We start from the raw sequence: 26691 nt of genomic DNA on the forward strand, positions 1-26691 counted from the left end.
ACATATATACATACACACATATATACACATATACACATACATACATTCATACTAACATACATATACACATACATACATAGATATATACATACATATACAAACCCCGTTTCCATATGAGTTGCTAAATTGTGTTAGATGTAAATATAAACGGAATACAATGATTTGCAAATCCTTTTCAACCCATATTCAATTGAATGCACTACAAAGACAATATATTTGATGTTCAAACTCATAAACTTTATTTTTTTTGCAAATAATAATTAACTTAGAATTTAATGGCTGCAACACGTGCCAAAGTAGTTGGGAAAGGGCATGTTCACCACTGTGTTACATCACCTTTTCTTTTGACAACACTTAATAAACATTTGGGAAATGAGGAAACTAATTGTTGAAGCTTTGAAAGTGGAATTTTTTCCCATTCTTGTTTTATGTAGAGCTTCAGTCGTTCAACAGTCCGGGGTCTCCGCTGTCGTATTTTACGCTTCATAATGTGCCACACATTTTTGATGGGAGACAGGTCTGGACTGCAGGCGGGCCAGGAAAGTACCCGCACTCTTTTACTACGAAGCCACGCTGTTGTAACACGTGCTGAATGTGGCTTGGCATTGTCTTGCTGAAATAAGCAGGGGCGTAATGAAAAAGATGGCGCTTGGATGGCAGCATATGTTGTTCCAAAACCTGTATGTACCTTTCAGCATTAATGGTGCCTTCACAGATGTGTAAGTTGCCCGTGCCTTGGGCACTATTGCACCCCCATAGCATCACAGATGCTAGCTTTTGAACTTTGCGTCGATAACAGTCTGGATGGTTCACTTCCCCTTTGGTCTGGATGACACAATGTCAAATATTTCCAAAAGCAATTTGAAATGTGGACTCCTCAGACCACATAACACTTTTCCACTTTGCATCAGTCCATCTTAGATGATCTCGGGCCCAGAGAATCCGGCGGCGTTTCTGGATGTTGTTGATAAATGGCTTTCGCTTTGCAAATTAGAGCTTTAATTTGCACTTACAGATGTAGCGACAAACTGTATTTAGTGACAGTGGTTTTCTGAAGTGTTCCTGAGCCCATGTGGTGATATCTTTTACAGATTGATGTCGGTTTTTGATGCAGTGCCGTCTGAGGGTTCGAAGGTCACGGTCATTCAATGTTCTTTGTCACGTGTTACTGGCATCAAATTCTAAAGTTAATGATTATTGGCAAAAAAAAAAAATTTTTTTATCAGTTTGAACATCAAATATGTTGTCTTTGTAGCATATTCAACTGAATATGGGTTGAGAATGATTTGCAAATCATTGTATTCTGTTTATATTTACATCTAACACAATTTACCAACTCATATGGAAATGGAGTTTGTACATATATGCATACATACATACATACAGTCGTGGTCAAAAGTTTACATACACTTGTAAAGAACATAATGCCATGACTGTCTTGAGTTTCCAATAATTTCTACAACTGTTATTTTTTTGTGACGGAGTTATTGGAGCACATATTGTAGGTCACAAAAACATTAATGAAGTTTGGTTCTTTTATGAATTTATTATGGGTCTGCTGAACATGTGAGCAAATCTGCTGGGTCAAAAGTATACATACAGCAATGTTAATACAGTGGGAAAAAAAAGTATTTAGTCAGCCACCGATTGTGCAAGTTCTCCCACTTAAAATGATGACAGAGGTCTGTAATTTTCATCATAGGTACACTTCAACTGTGAGAGACAGAATGTGAAAACAAAATCCAGGAATTCACATTGTAGGAATTTTAAAGATTTTTTTTGTAAATTATGGTGGAAAATAAGTATTTGGTCAACCATTCAAAGCTCTCTCTGATGGAAGGAGTTTTTGGCTGAAAATCTCACGATACATGGCCCCATTCATTCTTTCCTTAACACGGAGCAATCGTCCTGTCCCCTTAGCAGAAAAACAGCCCCAAAGTATGATGTTTCCACCCCCATGCTTCACTGTAGGTATGGTGTTCTTGGGATGCAACTCAGTATTCTTCTTCCTCCAAACACGACAAGTTGAGTTTATACCAAAATAGATACATGGATGATACAGCAGAGGATTGGGAGAATGTCATATGGTCAGATGAAACCAAAATATAACTTTTTGGTATAAACTCAACTCGTCGTTTTTGGAGGAAGAAGAATACTGAGTTGCATTCCAAGATCACCACACCTACTGTGAAGCATGAGGGTGGAAACATCATGCTTTGGGGCTGTTTTTCTGCTAAGGGGACAGGACGATTTTTTTCACATTCTGTCTCTCACAGTTGAAGTGTACCTATGATGAAAATTACAGACCTCTGTCATCATTTTGAGTGGGAGAACTTGCACAATCGGTGGCTGACTAAATAAATTTTTTCCCCACTGTATTTGGTTACATGTCCCTTGGCAAGTTTCACTGCAATAAGGTGCTATTTGTAGCCACCTACAAGCTTCTGGTTAAATTTTTGACCACTCCTCTTGATAAAATTGGTGCAGTTCAGCTAAATGTGTTGTTTTTCTGACATGGACTTGTTTCTTCAGCATTGTCTACACATTTAAGTCAGGACTTTGGGAAGGCCATTCTGAAATCTTAATTCTTGCCTGATTTAGCCATTCCTTTACCACTGTTGACGCGTGTTTGAGGTCATTGTCCTGTTGGAACACCCAACTTTGCCCAAGACCCAACCTCCGGGGTGATGATTTTAGGTTGTCCTGTAGAATTTGGAGGTAATCCTCCTTTTTCATTGACCCATTTAAAGCACCAGTTCCATTGGCAGCAAAAAAGGCCCAGAGCATAACACTACCACCATCATGCTTGACGGTAGGAATTGGTGTTCCTGGGATTAAAGCCCTTATCTTTTCTCCTCAAAATAAATCACTGTGTATTGTGGCCAACCAGCTCATTTTTTGTTTCACATTGACAAAAAAAAGACCTTCTGGAGGAAATTTCTGTGGTCAAATGAAACAAAAATTAATAAGGCGCACAGTCGAGTTTTGAAGGAAAATAAACATTTTAAGTGCGCCTTATAGTCCGTAAAATACAGTATATTTCATTCTTGTTGAAATAGGGGAAATTATGCATCTATTTTTTTTAAAAATTCCTACGAGCTGATTTGACGTTCCTCTCTAGTCTGACGTCATGGCGGCCGAGGAGGAGCTAAATGAATATTTGTGCGATAACGTCGCCTTCTGCTTACTATAATCCTCACTTTCTAGATGCCCATTTCTCTCCCGCACAGCAGATTCACTCGCTGAGCTTTGTATTAATGGCGCCTTTCCCCATCACTAAGCAGGATGAGCTCTGCTGATTTCTTACACAACGTTTGGCTCCTTCGAGCAGATGTCGGCTTTCGAATGATCACCGGAGCACGGAGATTAAAAGAAGACACGCCCCCGCGGAATATTCCGCCAGCACATGAGTGAGGGTCACACTGAAGCGTGCAAACTGATGAGTCGGCATGAATATGAATATGGCGCTACCAGCAGGAGGTCCTCAGCAGCTTGAAATGCAAATTCCCACTTTATGAACAATACAGTCGTTTTTTTCCGTCAAATCCTTCAAAGCCACTTCCTTCTTTGCAATGGTTGGAAAAACATGTTGATCTCTAGCAATGTTTTGGTCGGAGGTTACAAGGTTTACAGTGACATTTGCTACGCTAACTAATGGTGGCGTTGCTTTTATACTGTAACTCACATTTTTGCCTGTATAACAATTAGATTAGATTAGATAGTACTTTATTTATTCCTTCAGGAAAATTAAAATTTTTAGCACAATCCCATTCAAGATCAGACAAACATTACAGGGAAACAGAACAGGATCGCTGACGGGTCTGCCGGCCTCCAGCGCCCCTTACAAAAAAGACGAGATACAGGTAAACGGGGGGGGGGGGGGGGGGGGGAGAAAAAAATAGAGGATTAAAATTAAATAAAATATAGTAAAAAAAAAAAAAATCGGTCTACGCCTGGGCCCTGGAGAGGGGGTCCAGACTGAGGCCAAGGGACAAAAACAACAACAACTCATAGCCATAGTACACATCCCTCTCACATGTGTGTAAGAGGGAAACATCAAAGAACACAAAGGACATTAAAGACATTAAAACCATTAAAACCAGACACTTCTACATACAGCTATGAATAAAAACTAAAAGAAACATTGTCAGTTGAGAGACAGCTCTCATCTCAAATAAATTGAGATTGAGGCACTTAACTTGTGAAATACACACTATATTTGAAAGGAAGAAACAAACTATCTGGTAGATTTGGTGGGGCATTGGCCTCTCTGCCCCGAGTCCTGGTCGCACCCGTACAAACCCCAAAACCAGTGAAGTTGGCACCTTCTGTAAATGGTAAATAAAAACAGAGTACGATGAGTTGCAAATCCTTTTCAACTTATATTCTATTGAATAAACTGCAAAGACAAGATATTTAATGTTCGAACTGAGAAAATGTAATTGTTTTTTTTGCAAATAATCATTAACTTAGAATTTAATGGCAGCAACACATTGCAAACAAAGTTGGCACAGGGACATTTTTACCACTGAGGAGACCAATTTTTGAAGCTTGCTTGATGAAGTGAAGTGAAGTGAAGTACATTTAAATGGCGCATTTATCTACTGACTCAAAGCACTTTTACTTAGTGAAACCCAATATCTAATTTACATTTAAACCAGTGTGGTTGGCACTGGAAGCAGGTGTGTAAAGTGTCTTGCCCAAGGACACAACAGCAGTGACTAGGTTGTCAGAAGCAGGGATCGAACCTGGAACCTTCAAGTTGCTGGCACGGCCACTCTACCAACCGAGCTATACCGCCCCAGGGTCCGGGGTCTCTGTTGTGGTATTTTAGGCTTCATAATGCTCCACACATTTTCGATTGGACTATAGGCAGGCCAGTCTAGTACCCGCACTCTTTTACTATGAAGCCCCGCTGCTGTAACACGTGGCTTGGCTATGTCTTGCTGAAATAAGCAGGGGCGTCCATGATAACGATGGCAACATATGTTGTTCCAAAACCTGTATGTACCTTTCAGCATTAATGGTGCCTTCACAGATGTGTAAGTTACCCATGCCTTGGGCACTAATCCACCCCCATACCATCACAGATGCTGGCTTTTGAACTTTGAGGATGGTTCTTTTCCTCTTTGGTTCCAAAAACAGTTTCAAAAGTGGACTGGTCAGACCACAGAACACTTTTCCACTTTGCATCGGTCCATCTTAGATGAGCTCGGGCCTAGCAAGGCTGGTGTTGTTAATAATTGGCTTTAGCTTTGCATAGTATAGTTTTAACTTACACTTACAGATGTAACGACAGACTGTAGTTACTAATAGGAGTTTCCTGAGCCCTCATGGTGATATCCTTTACACACTCTTTTTTTTTTAATGCAGAATCGCCTGAGTGAAGTGAAGTGAAGTGAATTATATTTATATAGCGCTTTTTCCTCAAGTGACTCAAAGCGCTTTACATAGTGAAACCCAATATCTAAGTTACATTTAAACCAGTGTGAGTGGCACTGGGAGCAGGTGGGTAAAGTGTCTTGTCCAAGGACACAACGGCATTGACTAGGATGGCGGAAGCGGGGATCGAACCTGCAAACCTCAAGTTGCTGACACGGCCACTATACCAACCGAGCTATACCGTCCTGAGGGATCGAAGGTCCCGGGCTTAGCCGCTTACGTGCAGTGATTTCTCCAGATTTTCTGAACCTTTTGATGATATTGCAGAGCTAATATTTGCAAAATTAACTAAGTTTACCAGTTCAAACGTTAAGTATCTTGTCTTTGCAGTCTATTCAAATGACTATAGGTTCAAAATGATTTTCAAATCATTGTATTCTGTTTTTATATACCATTTTCACAACGTGCCAACTTCACTGGTTTTCGGTTTTGTATGTATGTATATATATAGTCATGGTCAAAAGTTACATACATTTGACCACAAATCTATGGTCCTAATGTACGGATAAGTTTGGTTGAGCTTACCCACCTTGAAGCTATTTTATTTGGTACATTGTGTAATGGTAAGTGTGACCAGTAGATGGAAGTCACACATAAGAGATACGTGTAGGCTGCAATATGACTCAAGTAAACAACACCAACATTTTAAATGTTCCATTGAAAATATAGAACATTACACACGCCATTCAAAAATCTATCAAAATGATTTGGTACGACTTTGGTAAGCTATGAAACCGCACCACTTGATGTTTTGTACAGTGCTTCAACATACCAGTATTATTATGGTGTGTGTATAACAAGGGTCTCAAACTCAATTTACCTGGGGGCCACTGGAAGCACAGTCTGGGTGAGGCTGCAGCTAGGCATGTAAGAAAACCCTCATCTATCTCCATGGCAACGTTTCTGTCGCTTTCACTCATTTGCCGCTTTTCCACTAACGCAGGGGTAGGCAATTCAGAACGTTGAAAGAGCCATTTTGGACCCAAATAACACAACGCTGTCAAGCGCCATTCATATTAAACTCACAGGCCGCATTAACATTAAACTTTCATATTAAGGTGGGGGCCGCAAAATAACGTCTCGCGGGCAGCAATTGGCCCGCGGGCCGCGTGTCTGAGACCCCCTGGTGTGTTTTGTTTTGTAATATTATGCAAAATAAACTTTTCTAACCTTCTGGTACCTGCTAATCTGTATTTGGGATCTGCATAAATCCTGAAAAGAATTGCTCACATTTGCCTTTGTAGTCCATACCGACACCATAATTGATAAGCTTTTTCTTTTTCTTCTTGTTATGGGACATTCCTCCTCCGCTGTTGCCATTTCTAGTAAGTAGTGTAAAGTTCTTACTTATATCTGTCAGTAAACTCGCCATGAAAGCGCTAAATAATACCGGTGTAGTGACTTTACATTATTCACCTAAGGAACTTTAGTAATAGAGAGTTCCGGTCGTACAGTTTTACACCGAACACGTTGTTGTGGTTTCCACATGAGGAGATGCTGCTCCGTTATTGATTGAAGTAAAGTCTAAATGTCATTAAAAAAGTTAGCTCCATCTTTTGACATTTCTTCCACTCCTGTCCTTGCACGCTACACCGCTACAGCACAGATGACGGGGAGAAGACGCTATCGAAGGTGAGCCACGTAAATAAGACCGCCCACAAAACAGCACATCTGGAAGCGACTGTCAGAAAGCGGCTTGAAGATGAGGGTGCGTGTTGAGATCCAGGCAAAAGTCCAACAAGGGCAAGGCAGACTCGAGCGTCGGGGGACAGGCGGAAGACCAAGGACAGGAGCCTGGCGTCGTGGTCGATAGGCAGGCGAGAGGTCGATGTCCAGGAAGGCAGGGGAAAAATCCACGGGAGGTCCAAGGTGACGAGACACACAACTCGACGACAAGGAAGGATGGCGGGAAGCTGGAGGATAACACAACTCAAGAGACAATAAGCACGACAGGGAGATAGTACGCACATGCGGGCGAGCTAGATATGTGTGTGCTTACTGTACCGTGTACGTGAAGCTACGTTATGGCGTCAGGTCTTAGGTTGCGTTTGCTTTTGAAGGCTGATCGCTCATCATGGGCAGGTGTGTAGATTGGTGAATGTTTGCAGGTGCGAGGAGGCCACGCCCGCAGCGGAGAGAGAGCGCATGTGGGCATGGCTCGTGGTGCGCTTGTCCAGACGCACAGCAGGAGGAGAGGCAGCAGGAGTGTGACCCATAACAGGACCCGCCCTCTTATGCGAGACTCCCGGCGAGCTTCGGGGTGCCTCGGGGTGAGCTCTGAAAAAATGTTCAATAAGGGAGGGGTCGGCGATGTAAGAGGCCAGTACCCAGGACCTATCCTCAGGACCATAGCCCTCCCAGTCCACAAGGTAGACCCATCCCCTCCCCTGTCGCCGGATCTTGAGAATATCTTTGACGGTCCAGACTTGGTCCCGATCCTGGAGGACTCTAGGAGGGGGAGGAGTGGAAGTGGGGGGAGGACAGGGAACTGCTAACTACTGGTTTGATTTGGGAGACATGAAAGACATGGTGAGATCTCATGGAATGTGGAAGATCCAAGTGTACTGCAGCAGGGTTCATCTTAGATTTGACCGTATAAGGTCCAACAAAATGTGGTGCAAGCTTCTGGGAGGGTATCGGGAGGTGGAGGTCCTTGGCCCGAAGCAGCACCTGCTTTCCGGGCTGGTACTCGGGAGCCGGGACACAACACAGACAATGAGCACATAGGCAGCAGGAATAAGACCCATAACAACATGTCCAAAACAAATCTAGCTGTCAACACTGAATATTGCATTGTTGCGTTTCTTTTCACGGTTTATTAACTTAGATTCATATTTTGTATTAAGTATTATTCAATAAATATATTTATAAAGGATTTTTGAATTGTTGCTATTTTTAGAATATTTGTAAAAATCTCACGTACCCCTTTGCATACATTCAAGTACCCCCAGGGGTACGCTTACCCCCATTTGAGAACCACTGACTTAGAGGGCTTTATGGGTGGAATTAAGGACCTCCCTTTGGCTCCATTGTAAGCACATTTCTGTTTATGTTTATTCACAAGTTAGAATGCATTAAAAAAACAAGTCCGTCGTCATGTCTTTCATAATGATTGTGAACGAAATTCCAGTAAAAGTGCAGTTTAAGTTTGTTGATTTGCACCACTTTTCCTGTGTTCTCCGTGCGCTCCCAAGCGGCACGTCGTCTTTGTACTTTTGCACGACTGTATGGAATGAAATACTTGCTTACCTGCATGCTGTTTCTTTGTTTCCGCATCCTGAGAACACGACCGATGCTGCAACGCGACACGGAACGTAACAGTTATGAATAATGAAAAAAAAGTATATGACAATAACATAAAATAAATATTAATGTGTAACTTAAAATCGTTTCCTTCAAAAAATAAAATTTGAATTAAGGGCTGCAGCTATTGATTATTTTAGATATCGTCTCAATAGGTATTTCAGGGAAAAAAGATAAACACATATTTTTTCTTTTCTTCTTTCTTTAGTTTATTTCAAACATGAACACACTTACAGTATAATAAGTAATGTAATTAGCCTTTTTAGAACCTTTTTTTCTAATAAATGCACATCAACATTGGAATTTCACTTTTAACATGCGTGCACTAATTAAAGGCCTACTGAAATGAGATTTTCTCATTCAAACGGGGATAGCAGGTCCATTCTATGTGTCATACTTGATCATTTCGCAATATTGCCCTATTTTTGCTAAAAAGATTTAGTAGAGAACATCGATGATAAAGTTCGCAACTTTTGGTCGCTAATAAAAAAGCTTTGCCTTTACCGGAAGTAGCTGACGATGTGCACGTGACGTCACCGGTGTGAGGGCTCCTCACATCCTCACATTGTTTATAATGTGAGCCTCCAGCAGCAAGAGCTATTCGGACTGAGAAAGCGACAATTTCCACATTAATTTGAGCGAGGATGAAAGATTCGTGGTTGAGGAAAGTTAGAGTGAAACACGAAAAATAGAAAAAGTGACGGCTCCAGGCAGCGGCAGTGTGACCATTTCAGATGTAATTAGTCACATTTACTAGGATAATTCTGGGTGATCCCTTATCTGCTTATTGTTTTAATAGTGTTTTAGTGAGATTGTAAAGTCATACCTGAAATTCGGATGGCTGCGGTGAACGCCAGTGTCTCTCAGAAAAGCCAATGGAGGAGCCAAGATCACAGCTGCCTTTTTGAGCTGCAAGAGGAAGTCGCATAATCCACTGAAGTCTCCGGTAAGAGCCGACTCAATCTCCCAATTTTCCCATCCCAAAACTTGCTGGTTGACGAAGAGAAACATGTTTACTTGACCGCGCTGTGTTAAAGCTTCACAAAAAACAAATAAACACCGGCTGTGTTTCGGTGCTAAAGGTAGCTGCAATCCACCGCTTTCCACCAACAACATTATTCTTTATAGTCTCCATTATTAATTGAACAAATTGCAAAAGATTCAGCAACACAGATGTCCAAATTAATGTGTAATTATGCGATGAAAAGAGACGACTTTTAGCCGTGTGTGGTGCTGGGCTAGTATGTCCCCTCCGACCCGAGACGTCACAAACACGCGTCATCATTCCGCGATGTTTTCAACAAGAAACTACGCAGGAAATTTAAAATTTTAATTTAGTAAACTAAAAAGGCCGTATTGGCATGTGTTGCAATGTTAATATTTCATCATTGATATATAAACTATCAGACTGCGTGGTCGGTAGTAGTGGGTTTCAGTAGGCCTCTGAACAACTAGTTTTGAAAGAAACTCATACGCCACAACACCCAAACACCACCGCTCTCATGTGCGCTCTATTGCAGCGGCCGTGCGGAAACTACAGTATGTCCACGTGTTTAAAGTTTTGGGCACTCAACGCGGTCCAGATTATTACTTACTGTAAGCCCTAGGTGTCAAAGCCAAGGCCCACAGGCAAAATCCGGCCCGCAAATTAATGATCTACGGCCCCCCGGATGATATTTGATTAGTATTAGAACCGGCCCGCAGGCCACAGCCACCTGCTGCTGTTTGGCACGCACCAATACTCCATCAGTGTTGGCGCTAGGGATTTTCAAAATGGGGTGCCAAGGACCCCATCAAGTGAAGTGAAATGAAGTGAATTATATTTATATAGAGCTTTTCTCTAGTGACTCAAAGCGCTTTACATAGTGAAACCCAATATCTAAGTTACATTTAAACCAGTGTGGGTGGCACTGGGAGCAGGTGGGTAAAGTGTCTTGCCCAAGGACACAACGGCAGTGACTAGGATGGCGGAAGCGGGAATCGAACCTGCAACCCTCAAGTTGCTGGCACGGCCACTCTACCAACCGAGCTATACCGCCCGTCAAAAAAAGGGGTCCCACTTTTTTGTAAGCGTTTTGAAAACAAATGCTAAATGTATGCATTATCCTGTTTTATCTCACATGCTATGTTGTGTTTTGGAAAAAGGTTTTCATTAACGTTACTAAATTCATTAAAAAAAAATACAAAAGAAAACGCATTTTTATGCATATGTAAATGTATTCAGTTATAAACATTCATTCACGGATCTAAACTTTACCGCTGCCAGTAGTTTTTTCCTATATTTTTATTGTAATATTTTAAGAATGTGTTTGTTGTATTGTTGGCCAAAGTAAGACAAAGAAAACAATCTGAAGTTGTCTTTATTTTTTAGTTTTATTGCCATGATTTTAATAGTCCGGCCCGCGTGTGCACATGTTCTTCCATGCTAAAAATGACTTTGACACCCCTGCTTTAAGGAGTCCTTGATTGTCGTAGCAAATGATTACTTAAGTTGACTTAAAGGGGAACATTATCACAATTTCAGAAGGGTTAAAATCAATAAAATCAGTTCCCAGTGGCTTATTTTATTTTTTGAAGTTTTTTTCAAAATCTTACCCATCCCGGAATATCCCTAAAAAAGTCTTTAAAGTGCCTAATTTTCACTTTTTGTGAAGCCATCGTCCATTTTCCTGTGACGTCATCCAGTGATGCCAATACGGATAGCACAGCAAGATATTGCAACATTAGCTCGGATTCAGACTCGGATTTCAGCGGCTTAACAGATTACGCATGTATTGAAACGGATGGCTGGAGTATGGAGGCAGATAGCGAAAACGAAATTGAAGAAGAAACTGAAGCTATTGAGCGAATAGCTATTGACTGTATACGGCCATGTTTGCCTTAGCATCGCCGGGAAAATGTGCAGACCAACGATAGGAAGTTTCGCATCTTGTGACACTGGATCAACTTAAATCCATCGATTGGTAAGTGTTTGTTTGGCATTAAATGTGGGTGGAGGGAAACGCTGGATGTATATATAGTTTCAAATGTACCTACAGCTAGCCTAAATAGCATGTTAGCATTGATTAGCTGACAGACATGCAGTGACCAAATATGTCTGATTAGCACATAAGTCAACAACATCAACAAAACTCACCTTTGTGATTTTGTTGACTTTATTTATCGTTGGAAACGCATCTGCAGGATATCCATACATCTCTGTGCCATGTCTGCCTTAGCATCGCCGGTAAAATGTGCAGACACTCCGGCACATTCGATGGGGGTCTGGCGGCAGATTTCTTTGACTTTATCGTTGGAAATGTATCTGCTTTGAGTGTCGCAGGATATCCACACAATCTTGCCATCTCTGTAGTAGCATAGCTTTCGTCGGTAAAGTGTGCGGAACAAACAACTGACCATTTCGTCTGCTTTCCCCACACCCTCGTATTTTTAACACATTTCGTCCAATTTCTTGCCACTTTCGCATCTTTGGGCCAGTGGTGCAACTTGAATCCCTTCCTGTTGGTGTTGTTACACCCTCCGACAGCGCACTGAGGAGGCATGATGTCTCCAAGGTTCCAGAAAATAGTAAAAAAAAAACTGAAAATAACAGCTGAGACCCGGTGTTTGTAATGTGTTTGAGAAAATGGCGGCTTTATTACCTAAGTGACGTCACATTCTGACGTCATTGCTCCGAGTGCGATAAATAGAAAGGCGTTTAATTCGCCAAAATTCACCCATTTAGAGTTCGGAAATTGGTTAAAAAATATATATGGTCTTTTTTCTGCAACATCAAGGTATATATTGACGCTTACATAGGTCTGGTGATAATGTTCCCCTTTAAGTTTTGACTCACTTTAAAACGACAGCCTCAAAGGGTAAAAAATGCTGCTGGAAGCTAAATCAATCCCTTTACTACCTCCCTTTTTGTTGGCCTCACACGTTCTAGAAATAATACTTTTTACAAGTCATTTAATATTTTTCTGCTTTTTATTCCAAACAAAGTTAACTTTATAAACACCAAAGTGAATACTTTTTCCTTTTAAAATAAATAAATAAATGGGTTGTACTTGTATAGCGCTTTTCTACCTTCAAGGTACTCAAAGCGCTTTGACACTACTTCCACATTTACCCATTCACACACACATTCACACACTGATGGAGGGAGCTGCCATGCAAGGCGCCAACCAGCACCCATCAGGAGCAAGGGTGAAGTGTCTTGCTCAGGACACAACGGACGTGACGAGGTTGGTACTAGGTGGGATTTGAACCAGGGACCCTCGGGTTGCGCACGGCAACTCTCCCACTGCGCCACGCCGTCCCCGTTTTCATTTTTCAGATTAAGGGCACAGCTTTCATTTGGTACAAACCCCGTTTCCATATGAGTTGGGAAATTGTGTTAGATGTAAATATAAACGGAATACAATGATTTGCAAATCCTTTTCAACCCGTATTCAGTTGAATGCACTACAAAGACAAGATTTTTGATGTTCAAACTCATAAACTTTATTTTTTTTTGCTAATAATAATTAACTTAGAATTTCATGGCTGCAACACGTGCCAAAGTAGTTGGGAAAGGACATGTTCACCACTGTGATACATCACCTTTTCTTTTAACAACACTCAATAAACGTTTGGGAACTGAGGAAACTAATTGTTGAAGCTTTGAAACTGGAATTCTTTCCTATTTTGGTTTTATGTCGAGCTTCAGTTGTTCAAAAGTCTCCGCTGTCATATTTTACGCTTCATAATGCGCCACAGATTTTCGATGGGGGACAGGTCTAGACTGCAGGCGGGCCAGGAAAGTACCCGCAGTCTTTTTTTACGAAGCCACGCTGTTGTAACACTTGTCTTGCTGAAATAAGCAGGGGCGTCCATGATAATGTTGCTTGGATAACAACATATGTTTCTCCAAAACCTGTATGGACCATTCAGCTTTAATGGTGCCTTCACAGAGTTACCAATGCTTTGGGCACTAATGCACCCCCATACCATCACGTGCTGGCTTTTGAACGTTGTTGCGCCTATAACAATCCGAATGGTTATTTTCCTCTTTGTTCTGGAGGACACCACGTCCTCTGTTTCCAAATATAATTTGAAATGTGGACTCGTCAGACAACAGAACACCTTTCCACTTTGCATTAGTCATTCTTAGGTGAGCTCGGGCCCAGCCAATCTGGCGGCGTTTCAGGATATTGTTGATAAATGGGTTTGGCTATGCATAGTAGAGTTTTAACTTGCACTTACAGATGTAGCGACCAACTGTAGTTACTGACAGTGGTTTTATGAAGTGTTCATGAGCCCATGTGGTGATATCCTTTACACACTGATGTCGGTTTTTGATTCAGTCCCGCCTGAGGGTTCAAAAGTCCTTTATATCATCGCTTACGTGCAGTGATTTCTCCAGATTCTTTGAACTTTTTGATAATTTTACGGACCGTAGATGGTAAAATCCCTAAATTCCTTGCAATAGCTCGTTGAGAATCGTTGTTCTAAAACTGTTCGACGATTTGCTTACAAAGTGGTGACCCTCACCCCATCCTCGTTTGTGAATTACTTAGCATTTCATGGAAGCTGCTTTTATACCCAATCATGGCACCCACCTGTTCCCAATTAGCCTGCACACCTGTGGGATGTTCCATATAACTGTTTGATGAGCATTCCTCAACTTTATCAGTATTTATTGCCACCCACCCAAACTTATTTGTCACGTGTTACTGGCATCAACTTCTAATGTTAATGATTATTTGCACACAAAAAAATATCAGTTTGAACATCAAATATGTTGTCTTTGTAGCATATTCAACTGAATAGGGGTTGAACATGATTTGCAAATCATTGTATTCCGTTTATATTTACATCTAACAATTTCCCAACTCATATGGAAACGGGGTTTGTAAATACCTTCGTTGCCGTCAGTCTTTGTGTCGCCCTGAGTTTGCATCCACAGATAAATGAAGAGCGTTTGTTAAATGTGTTAGTACCGGCACACACACCAGTGTATTGATCGGTCTCAGTGGGCTGCAAACGCTGAAATTGACTCAAAAAATCACCCTGAGGCTGTGCGGCGTGACAAAAGATGAGGCTTTGAAGCACATTAAAACATTTTAGTGGACAACTGAATCTTTAAAACCAATAAGTGTGTGTGTGTGTGTGTGTGTGTGTGTGTGTGTGTGTTCTTGTGTTAGTACCGGCACACACACCAGCGTATTGATCGGTCTCAGTGGGCTGCAAACGCTGAAATTGACTCAAAAAATCACCCCGAGGCTGTGCGGCGTGACAAAAGATGAGGCTTTGAAGCACATTAAAACATTTTAGTGGACAACTGAATCTTTAAAACCAATAAGTGTGTGTGTGTGTGTGTGTGTGTGTGTGTGTGTGTGTGTGTGTGTGTGTGTGTGTGTGTGTGTGTGTGTGTGTGTGTGTGTGTGTGTGTGTGTGTGTGTGTGTGTGTTCTTGTATTTCTACCCTTCTTGAGACATCAACAAGGAAAAGTAGCTTCCATATGAGGAGCGGTGAACAAGTTAGGACAGAAATCATGGTCCTAATATGGAAAAGCATTGCATCTAATAAAGAATGTCTCATTTGCACTCCTGGTGGTGAAATCTATCAAAATGAGGGTAGTCCCAAAAAGGAGAGGTTTTTCAAAATGACTGTGTCGGTTTGTCCGTCTGTGTTGGCCCTGCGATGAGGTGGCGACTTGTCCAGGGTGTACACAGCCTTCTGCCTGATTGTAGCTGAGATAGGCACTAGCGCCCCCCGCGACCCCAAAGGGAATAAGCGGTAGAAAATGGATGGATGGATGGACTGTGTCGGTTTTAAAAGTGCTCCCCCTCTGGTCAACGTTTGAAATAACAAGTATGTGTACGAAATTGAAATGCGCCCCCTTTGGCCAAAATCAATTAAAAAAAAAAATATGTATATAGAGACATACTGTAATAACTTGAAATAATTAATGAAGATTAAAAACCAATTACAAACCAAAAATTCCCCCACAAAAAATTACTAATAGCAGTCTTTGTGTCAACTTTTTTCTTATAAAATTGAGAACAATTTCTCATACTCTTTCTGTTTCTGTAATATTGCCATATTCCATATTTTCTCGTAAAATTATTACTTTATGTTAGGGCTGGGGGGTATGGCCTTTTTTTTAATATCGCAATATTTTTAGGTCATATCGCGATACACGATATATATTACGATATTTTGCCTTGGCCTTGAATGAACACTTGATACTTATAATCACAGCAGTATGATGATTATATGTGTCTACATTAAAACATTATTGTTCAGACTGCATTAATATATACTCATTTTAAACATTCATGCAGAGAAGGAAATCACAACTAAGTCAATTTACCAAAACTGTATTTATTAAAGTTATTAGCAGGTGACTTTTCAAATGATGCTACATATTAGCAGTAATGCTACTTTTGGTAGCAACGCTTGTGCCCCACACTTGACAAATTAAAGTTGTCTATTCGACATATTCCCGCTTGAAACTGAACCACCGCCAGACGATGGACCCTGTGATGTTTTTCTTGGGAATTAATTCTTCCTTCATTTGTTACTAGGGGTGCAACGGATAAAAAAACTCACGTTTCGGATCGTTTCTCGGATCAGAGTCACGGATCGGATCGTTTTTCGGATCAGCAAAAAATAAAAAAAAGACAAGACAAATAAAAAGACGTTTTGTCGTTTTGTAACACTTTTAAATTCCATCCATCCATCCATTTTCTACCGCTTATTCCCTTTCGGGGTCGCGGGGGGCGCTGGCGCCTATCTCAGCTACAATCGGGCGGAAGGCGGGGTACACCCTGGACAAGTCGCCACCTCATCGCAGGGCCAACACAGATAGACAGACAACATTCACACTCACATTCACACACTAGGGCCAATTTAGTGTTGCCAATCAACCTATCCCCAGGTGCATGTCTTTGGAAGTGGGAGGAAGCCGGAGGGAACCCACGCATTCACGGGGAGAACATGCAAACTCCACACAGAAAGATCCCGAGCCTGGATTTGAACCCAGGACTGCAGGACCTTCGTATTGTGAGGCAGACGCACTAACCCCTCTGCCACCGTGAAGCCTCAATTAAAATACATAAAATTAAGTTAAAGTGCACAAGGCATAATATCTTCTTTTTAACATAATTAATTAAAAACAGTGCCACATAAAAGGGATTTCTCCTTTCTTTAAAGGCCTACTGAAATGAGATTTTCTCATTTAAACGGGGATAGCAGGTCCATTCTATGTGTCATACTTGATCATTTCGCGATATTGCCTTTTTTTGCTGAAAGGATTTAGTAGAGAACATCCACGATAAAGTTTGCAACTTTCGGTGCTAAGAGAAAAGCCCTGCCTCTACCGGAAGTCGCAGACGATGACGTCACATGTTGATTGCTCCTCACATATTCACATTGTTTTTAATGGGAGCCTCCAACAAAAAGTGCTATTCGGACCGAGAAAACGACTATTTCCCCATTAATTTGAGCGATGATGAAAGATTCGTGTTTGAGGATATTGATAGTGACGGAACAGAAAAAATAAATAAATAAACGCGATTGCATTGGGACGGATTTTGATGTTTTTAGAGACATTTACTAGGATAATTCTGGTAAATCCCTTATCTTTCTATTGTGTTGCTAGTGTTTTAGTGAGTTTAACAGTACCTGATAGTCGGAGGGGTGTGTCCACAGGTGTGTTGACGCCAGTGTCTCAGGGAAGTCAAAGGCAGCTATGGACGGCACAAGCTCCGCTTTTCTCCGGTAAGAAGCGACTTTTTACCACAATTTTCTCGCTGAAACCTGCTGGTCGACATTCGGTCAGGATCCATCTTTGCTGTGATCCATAGTAAAGTTTCACCTCCGTGAATTTTAAACAGGGAATCACCGTGTGTTTGTGTGTCTAAAGGCTAAAGCTTCCCAACTGGGCCTACCGAGGATGTCGTAGTGGTTTGTGTTTTGGTTTGTGCAGCCCTTTGAGACACTAGTGATTTAAGGCTATATAAGTAAACATTGATTGATTGATTGATTGACCTTTCTACTGTGACTTCTCCAATATTAATTGACCAATTGGAAAAGATTCAGCAACACAGATGTCCAAAATACTGTGTAATTATGCTGTTAAAGGAGATAACTTTTAGCTGTGTGTGTGTGCAGCGCTCATACTTCCTAAAAACCTGTGACGTCTTGCGTACACGTCATCATTACGCAATGCTTTCAAGATGAAAAGTTGAAAAAAGGAGGTATTTTTCAAAATGACTGTGTGTCGGTTTTAAAAGTGCTCCCCCTCTGGTCAACATATAAAATAACAAGTTGTAAGAAATTGATATGCGCCCCCTTTGGCCAAAATGTATATAAATAAATAAATATGTATAAAGAGAAATAATGTAATAACTTTAAGTAATATTGAATATTAAAAACAATTACAAACCAAACATTTTACTTAAAGAAGTCTTTTTTTCCCCAATGTGTCAAGTTTTTTCCTTATAAAATAAAATCTTATAGAATTTCTCATATTCTTTCTGGTTCTGTAATGCAATATTTCCTCGTAAAATTATTACTTTTTTAAATTTAAAATTACCTTTTTAATGCAGAATGGTGACATTTGTCTTAAAATTTTTTGACTTTTATCACAATATGGTCAATTTTTTTGTTGTTCTTGTAAAATGGTGAAAATTTTGGAGTAAAATTATGACTTTTGTCATCATTTTCCCAAATAAAATTTTAAAGTTTCCTTATAAAATTGTGACTTGTGGAGTAAAATTATGACTCTTTTAATAAAATTGCCAGCATTTTAAGCTTTTTCTTATTAAATTGTGACTGTTATTGAGTAAAATTCCAACTTTTATCATAATATTGCACAAATGTTCAGTTTTTCTTGTAAAATTTCCACTTGCGTTGAATAAAATGACAACTTTATTATGATAATGCAAAAATTTTAAATTCTTCTTGTGAAATTTCAACTATTTTTTCACAGCAAGCTTTTTTATGTTTGCATGGTATGTATATATTATTAATGTTTTAAATACACATCTTTATATATTTAGAAAGGGTGGTCCTAAAAAGGTAGGCATTATTCGGAGGTCTCAAGAAGGTAACAATTACAAACATTTGTGTGTGTGTTTGTGTGTGTGTGTGTGTGTGTGTGTGTGTGTGTGTGTGTGTGTGTGTGTGTGTGTGTGTGTGTGTGTGTGTGTGCGCGTGTGTAAAAGAAAGATTTCAGTGTGATCTCTCTTCTCCTGTGTCATGTCTAAAAATAGCAAGCAAGAGAAAGAATGACATCAGTGAGACGACTTTGTATTTCTTCTCTGGTTTTATGTGCTAAATATGCTTCCAGCTAAAAAAAGACATGTCTTCACTTCTTTTAATTTGTCTTCATCGCTGCTGCAGCTGGTCTATTCGAGCCTTTGATTGACATTTTGTCAGTAAATGTCGTAACTACATGAAAATTCCGATAACATTCACTCATGAAATGGTGATGTTTAAAAAAGAAGAAATCATGAAACCTCAATACCCTACAGGCAGGCCAGTCAAGTACCTGCACTCTTTTACTACGAAGCCACACTGTTTTAACACCTGCAGAATGTGGCTTGGCATTGTCTTGCTGAAATAAGCAGGGGCGTCCATGAAAAAGACTTTGCTAGGATGACAACATATGTTGCTCCAAAACCTGTATGTACCTTTCAGCATTAATGGTGCCTTCACAGATGTGTAAGTTACCCATGCCTTGGGCACTAATACGCCCCCATACCATCACAGATGCTGGCTTTTTAACTTTGCGCCTATAACAATCCGGATGGTTCTTTTCCTCTTTGTTGCAGAGGATACAACGTCCAGAGTTTCCAAAAACAATTTGAAATGTGGACTCGTCAGACCACCGAACACTTTTCCACTGTGCATCAGTCCATCTTAGATGAGCTAGGGCCCAGCAAAGCCGGCGGAGTTTCTGGGTGTTGTTGATAAATGGCTTTGCTTTTGCATAGTTGAGTTTTAACTTGCACTTACAGATATAGCAACCAACTGTAGTTTCTGACAGCGGTTTGCTGAACTGTTCCTGAGCCCATGTGTTGATATCCTTTACACACTGCTTTTTCATGCAGTACCGCCTGAGGGGTTGAAGGTCCGTAATATCATTGCTTACGTGCAGTGATTCCTCCAGATTCTCTGAACCTTTTGATGAAATTAAGGACCGTAGATGGTGAAATCCCTAAATTCCTTACAATAGATCGTTGAGAAATGTTATTCTTAAACTATTTGACAATTTGTTCACGCACTTATTCACAAAGTGGTGACCCTCGCCCCATCCTTGTTTGTGAACGACTGAACATTTCATGGAAGCTGCTTTTATACCCAATCATGGCACCCACCTGTTCTCAATTAGATTTATACTTATACTTCTTTTTATTGTCATTCAAATTTGAACTTTACAGTACAGATAAGGAAATTGTGTTGCATTAGCTCATTGTAGTACAGGATAAAAAAGCAATAACATACAGATATAGATAAAAAGATTACTGTACAGATAGATATATTGCTCTTTTGCACATGCATCCACGTTTATGGATGTATGTTATATTGTCTTTATATTCCAGCGAATCAACCTGTTTTGGGGGGGGAATTGAGGGGATTCTTTTGATGCTTTCAAGAGTCCGATGGCCGGAGGGAAGAAGCTGTTACAGAACCTGGAGGTTCTGCTACGGAGACTGCGGAACCTCTTTCTAGAGTCCAGCAGTGAAATCAGTCCTTGGTGGGGGTGGGAGGAGTTTCTGCAGATTTCCTGCCTGACCAGGGCTGTTAGCCAGTTCACCAGTGGGATGTTCCAAATAAGTGTTTGATGAGCATTCCTCAACTTTCTCAGTCTTTTGTGCCAGCTTTTTTCAAACATGTTGCAGGCATCAAATTCCAAATGAGATTTTCCTCTAAGGCAGTGGTTCTCAAATGGGGGTACGTGTACCCCTGGGGGTACTTGAAGGTATGCCAAGGGGTACGTGAGATTTTTTTTAAAATATTCTAAAAATAGCCACAATTCAAAAATCCTTTATAGATATATTTATTGAATAATACTTCAACAAAATATGAATGTAAGTTCATAAACTGTGAAAAGAAATGCAACAATGCAATATTCAGTGTTGACAGCTAGATTTTTTTGTGGACATGTTCCATAAATATTGATGTTAAAGATTTCTTTTTTTGTGAAGAAATGTTTAGAATTAAGTTCATGAATCCAGATGGATCTCTATTACAATCCCCAAAGAGGGCACTTTAAGTTGATGATTACTTCTATGTGTAGAAATCTTTATTCATATTTGAATCACTTGTAAATAAATATTTCTACACAAAGAAGTAATCATCAACTTACGCCCGATTGTAGCTGAGATAGGCACCAGCGCCCCCTGGGACACCAAAGGGAATAAGCGGTAGAAAATCGATGAATGAATGGATGAATCAGTTGTTTATTTTTCGACAAGTTTTGAGTTATTTTTATATCTTTTTTTCCAAATAGTTTAAGAAAGACCACAACAAATGAGCAATATTTTGCACGGGTATACAATTTAATAAATCAGAAACTGATGACATAGTGCTGTATTTTACTTCTTTATCTCTTTTTTTCAACCAAAAAAGCTTTGCTCTGATTAGGGGGTACTTGAATTAAAAAAAATTTCACAGGGTGTACATCACTGAAAAAAGGTTGAGAACCACTGGTCTAAGGTTATATTTCTCCTCTTTTGTTGAGAAGAATTGTTGCATATTCTTGGGTAGCAGGTTATAGTTTGCTTTGTACATCATTTTAGCTGTTTGCAAATGCACCGAATCGTTAAATTTCAATAATTGTGATGTAATAAATAAAGGGTTTGTATGTATTAGAGCACGTAGTTTAGTATTGTGGCCTCTGATTGGCTCAGACGCAGACAGCGTTACCTATATTGAATTAAAAGAGCGTACTTTAAAGGGTGTTTTTTTAATATTTAGAGGGCTCTCATAATGGTAAGCATTTATTTAAACATGGTTTTTATGCTCTAGGTATGAAAATATCACATTTCTAATTAATGATTCCTACTTTCAGTTTTTGAAATCATGTCTGGCACTAATTAAGAGAGATAAATAAAGGACAGCTGTATAAGCAGAATGGGGGTTGCCCGTGACGACCAGCTTTGACATTGCCATAAATGATGTCAGCTGTCGCAAAATCCAATATGTCTCTCACACACACACACACGCACACGCGCACACACACACTCAGTTGACTTTGGTGAAGATGGAGATGTGTCATCAGGAACTTAAAAGCATGTTGGAAGTATTTTATTTACAGTATTTAGATTGTTGGCACTGCTTCTTTTGTTTGGCTGTAGAGCGACGCTGCCCCCTGCTGGCAAGATTAGTCAATACATGGTTAAAAGTCATGAACATTTGTGGAGTTTGCATGTTCTCCCCGTGACTGCATGGGTTCCCTCCGGGTATTCAGACTTCCTACAAATAAACAAAATGCGGCCAGGGAACAAACTGCAGGTAGAGGAGGTTGAGGGTTCAAATCTTTTTGTGGAGTGTGCATGTTTCCTGGCGTCCTCTCTCATGTCTCGGGTTGTGTTGGTTGAAGACCCTCTATTGAGGTGTCAAAGTCAAGGCCCTGGGAACAGATGTGGCCCTTCCCTTCATTTTATTTGGCCCTCAAAAGCCTGGAAATAATATGTATCAAAAAGTACTTTAATTGTTATTATTAAATGTATTCTTTCTTTCTATTTTGGAAGAAAAAAAATGTACTCCATTGTGACAGGTCTCCTGCCGTCATCGTGTGGGTCGCAGTGACCATCGATGCAAGACGCATGATAGCAGGTTTGACTCCCGTTTATTGTTTTAACAAATTAGTTTTCTTGCCAGTCGGTCGAGCATATTTCTAGCACGCTCTCCTTTCCTGCTCGTCGCGGCGCGCCTTTCGGTGGCTGCGTCTTCCGCGGGGTGGCATCTCGCTCTGGGTCGCTCTCGTGGTCTTTCTTGCCGGTTGTTTCTTCTCCTACTTCTGCCACGATTGCTCCTCCCGCTCCCCTTTTATGCTGCAGCAGAAGATGCAGCGATTGAGAACAGGTGTGTTGTGTACGCACCTGACTCTTATGGCTGCAGTGTCGCTACTGGCGTGCCCCGCCTCTCCGTTCTGCTGCATGCTCCGCCTCCTGGCCGCCATCTGTTTGTACTCGCCCACTGTCGGCTCGTCGGCTCCGTCTCTCCACATCCATGTACTCCCAAACTTAAATATTGTCTAATTAGGAAAAAATATATGATCAAACTTTCAAACCATTTTTTAAAATAGAAATAAATACTAACAATAATGATTTCAAAGCAAGTCATCCATCAAATTGTGCAATGTAAAAGTAGCAATAGAGTCAATGGTAAAATTGTGAAATTTACTGTGCTTTTTGGAGCATTTTTCTCTAAATGAAAAAAACTGTACTTTTTTTCTTACTGTAATAAACTGGTGATTTGCGGTAAAAAAAAAGAATTCAGCTAAGGTGCCGAAATTTTACTGTAAAATTATTTTTTTTATTTACAGTAAAAAATTGTTTGTAAATTTTACAGTAAAATTCTGACAACTGCGCTGCCTTTTTTTATACCCTAAATACAGCAGCACTCTTTTTCTATTTACAGTAATATACACAAAAATTTTAGGTGAAATTATTGCAATTTAATATAATTTTGTTATATTTTAATTTTTAAAAAATTGACTAATAAAATGCATTAAAAACTGTGTAATAATAGTGTTCACTGTATTCTACCATGAATTGATTAACGTGGACCCCGACTTAAACAAGTTGAAAAATGTATTCGGGTGTTACCATTTAGTGGTCAATTGTTGGGAATATGTGCTGAACTTTGTAATCTACTAATAAAAGTATCAATCAATCAATCAAATCCCAAACACATGCATGTTGTGTTGGTTGAAGACCCTCTATGTGGTGTCAAAGTCAAGGCCCTGGGGCCAGATGTGGCCCACCATTTAATTTGATTTGGCCTTCGAAAGCCTGGAAATAATATGTATCAATAAAGCACTGTCATTTTTCTTATTAAATGTATTCTTTCTTTCCATTTTGGAAGAAAAAAAATGTACTCGCAAGTTATGTCAACTTAAATATTGTCTAATTATGCAAAAATGTACGATCAAACATTCAAACCATTTTTTTAAATAGAAAAAAATACTAATAATAATGATTTCAAAGCAAGTCATCCATCAAATTGTGCAATGTAAAAGTAGCAATAGATTCAATAGTAAAATTGTGAAATTTACTATGCTTTTTACAGCATTTTTTTCCAAATGAAAAAAACTGTACTTTTTTTTTACTGTAATAAACTGGTGTCGTTTTAGCATTTACAATAATACACCGAAAAATCAACAGTTGTTGATTTGTGGTAAAAAAAATAAAAATAATAATGATAAAATTAAATGGCAGCTCGGGTGCAGACATTTTACTGTGAAACTGTATTTTTTTATTCATAGTAAAAAAATTAATGTCAATTTTCCAATAAAATTCTGGCAACTGAACTGCCTTTTTTTTTACCATAAAAATAGCAGCACTCTTTTTCCATTTACAGTAATATACACTACATTTTTAGGTGAAATCATTGCATAATTTTTGTACATTTTAGTTTTTAGAAAATCTCCTAAAAAAATGCATTTAAAAATGTGTAATAATAGTATTCACTGTTAGAAGTGGTCCTCTGAGGCCAAAAATAACAGCGATGTGGCCCTCACTGAAAACGACTTTGACACCTCTCCTCTATCTAAAATCAGGGGCCATTTGTGGCCCCTAGCTAATTTTTCAACAGCATGCGGCACAACCTAATTCTTGTATTAGCATGCTAGCTTTTTTTTTTTTTTTTGTGGAAACTTTGAAGGTATTCGCCTCAGCATCAAATATTTAGTTACTTGACAAATGGTACCTGTTAACGTGCTAGTTTTTTTTTTTTTTTAAGTAGATTTTGCAGGTGTACATAATAATACACCTCAGTCATATTTTGGCACTTGATGCATGGTAACGTTAGCATTGTAGCATTCTAAACACATTTTTTTTCAGGTGCTCACCTTACCTATATATTTTGGTATTTAGCATTTTAGCACGCTGGCATTAGCATGTTAGCTTTTTTTTTTAGCTAATTTAGCAGGTTTCGTATATTTTGGTAATTCACTAATGCTACCTGTAAGCGTGCGATTCTTAGCATAGCACTGTTAGCATGCTAGCTTTTTCAGCTCATTTCGCTCATATTTTTTGTCGCTTGACGTTATCTGGCCAATTTATTAACTGTTAGCATTTCAGCTCAGCTTTGGCTCCTCACCATTCACACGTTTCTACCGAAGCTGCATTTTGTAGTTCTTTGAAAAAAATGTCCATATATGGTACTGGATTTCAGGGTGAAATCTACCAAAAATGGACCTGGCATCCTTTGATTTGTCATCCTGCGGCCTCAGTGGCAAAAGTCTGCTCTGAATTGTCCATAAATGTGAATCCTTGTTCATTTCTGTGCACGTGCTGGGATAGGCTCCAGCCTGAGCCCTAATAAGGACAAGCAGTGTATCAGGCTACCATCAATGACCTCACACGGCCCTAACAGGATCTTTGTTGTGATTGGTTGTTTCCAGGTAACCCGCCATCCGAACCTAGTAAGAAGAGCATAAAGCAACGACTCCTCAAGCTGCTGCCGTGCTACCACTCGGGCTCCAGCCTGCCCGTCAATCAAAGCAAGTGTCAAGAAGAAGTCCCCCGGGTCTGTTCTCTTAACTCCTCAAGGCTGCAACACCTTTGTGTCTCCATGCAGACAGCGAGAGCGACGATGTCGAGCTGTCAGCTGTGCGCTGCCGACCTGAAGCAATTGAACGTCTGGTGGAGCAGACCAACTTCAGCAAGAAGGAGCTGCAGGTTCTTTATCGAGGATTCAAAAATGTGAGTCATCTGTGTGTGTGAGTGTGTGTGTGTGTGTGTGTGTGTGTGTGTGTGTGTGTTGCCAGCCTTCTTGAGACTTCAAGAAGGTGAACAAGTTAGGACCCAAATCACGGTCCCAATACGGAAAACCATTGTTTTTAATAGAGAGCCAAATACTAGAGTCCGTGAACATTGTTCCAAAGTCAGGATTTTTTTGTTGATTTAAAGTGCATACAAATGTAAACATTGACAAGTGCACAGGCGGCAATATGTGATAAAACAAGACAGCAGCTAAGGAAGGACTTTCCTGTTCATCCCCGAAAAAAAAAAAACGCCAGGTGAACAGCTGATTTTACGACTTCAGGTGCTGATGTAAGACAACTGGTGTCCTATATGTGACCGTAGGATGAACAAATACACTAGGAAACTAAGACTATAGTGGCCATTAACAGTTACCAGACCAATTTTATTTATGAAGCCCTTTAAAAACAAGCCCAGTTGAAGAATAAAGGGCTGTACACCACAGAAGACAAAGAGGCAAAGGACAGACTAAAAAATAACATTTAAAACAGAAGTAAAATACACATTGAGAAAGCAAATACAAAGTATCCTAAGAACAATTTGTTAGATAAAAAGCAGTTAAAAAGTTAAAAACAGTTGAAAGTCTCATGCTGGGTTAAAAGCCAGTAAATAAAAATGGGTTTTAACAGTTATCTTCTACAGCTGGGTTGGCCAAAGTGCGGCACAGGGACCATCTGTGGTCCGTGACTCGTTTGTCATCGGCCTTAAACACATTACAAAAAACAAAACCTAGAGCTCTCATTTGCACCCCTGGTGGGGAAATCTATCAAAATTATGGTGGTCTCAAAAAAGAGGGATTTTTAAAAATGACTGTGTCAACATATGAAATAACAAGTGTGTGTAAAAATTTGAAGTGCTCCCCCTCCGGCCAACATATGAAATAACAAGTGTGTGTAAGAAATTGAAATGCGCCCCCTATGGCCAAAATTAATAAAAATAAAATAAAATAAATAAATAAAATAAAATAAAAAAAATA

General features: G+C 39.9%; 1 protein-coding gene across 2 annotated transcripts in view; it reads left to right on the top strand.

The window, feature by feature from the left end:
* The window catches only part of LOC133538957 (Kv channel-interacting protein 2-like), a 45724-nt gene that overhangs the window by 2292 nt on the left and 16741 nt on the right, over positions 1–26691 (top strand). Inside the window, exons 2-4 of one of the 2 annotated variants that reach the window (XM_061880917.1) lie at positions 17425–17493; positions 25355–25457; positions 25535–25655. In XM_061880917.1, the coding sequence (XP_061736901.1) occupies positions 17425–17493; positions 25355–25457; positions 25535–25655 (293 nt within the window). The remainder of the gene's footprint in view (positions 1–17424; positions 17494–25354; positions 25458–25534; positions 25656–26691) is intronic. The other variant, XM_061880918.1, reaches the window with a different exon arrangement.

The sequence above is a fragment of the Nerophis ophidion genome, linkage group LG20 (assembly GCF_033978795.1).
Source record: "Nerophis ophidion isolate RoL-2023_Sa linkage group LG20, RoL_Noph_v1.0, whole genome shotgun sequence".
In the NCBI taxonomy this organism is placed as follows: Eukaryota; Metazoa; Chordata; class Actinopteri; order Syngnathiformes; family Syngnathidae; genus Nerophis; species Nerophis ophidion.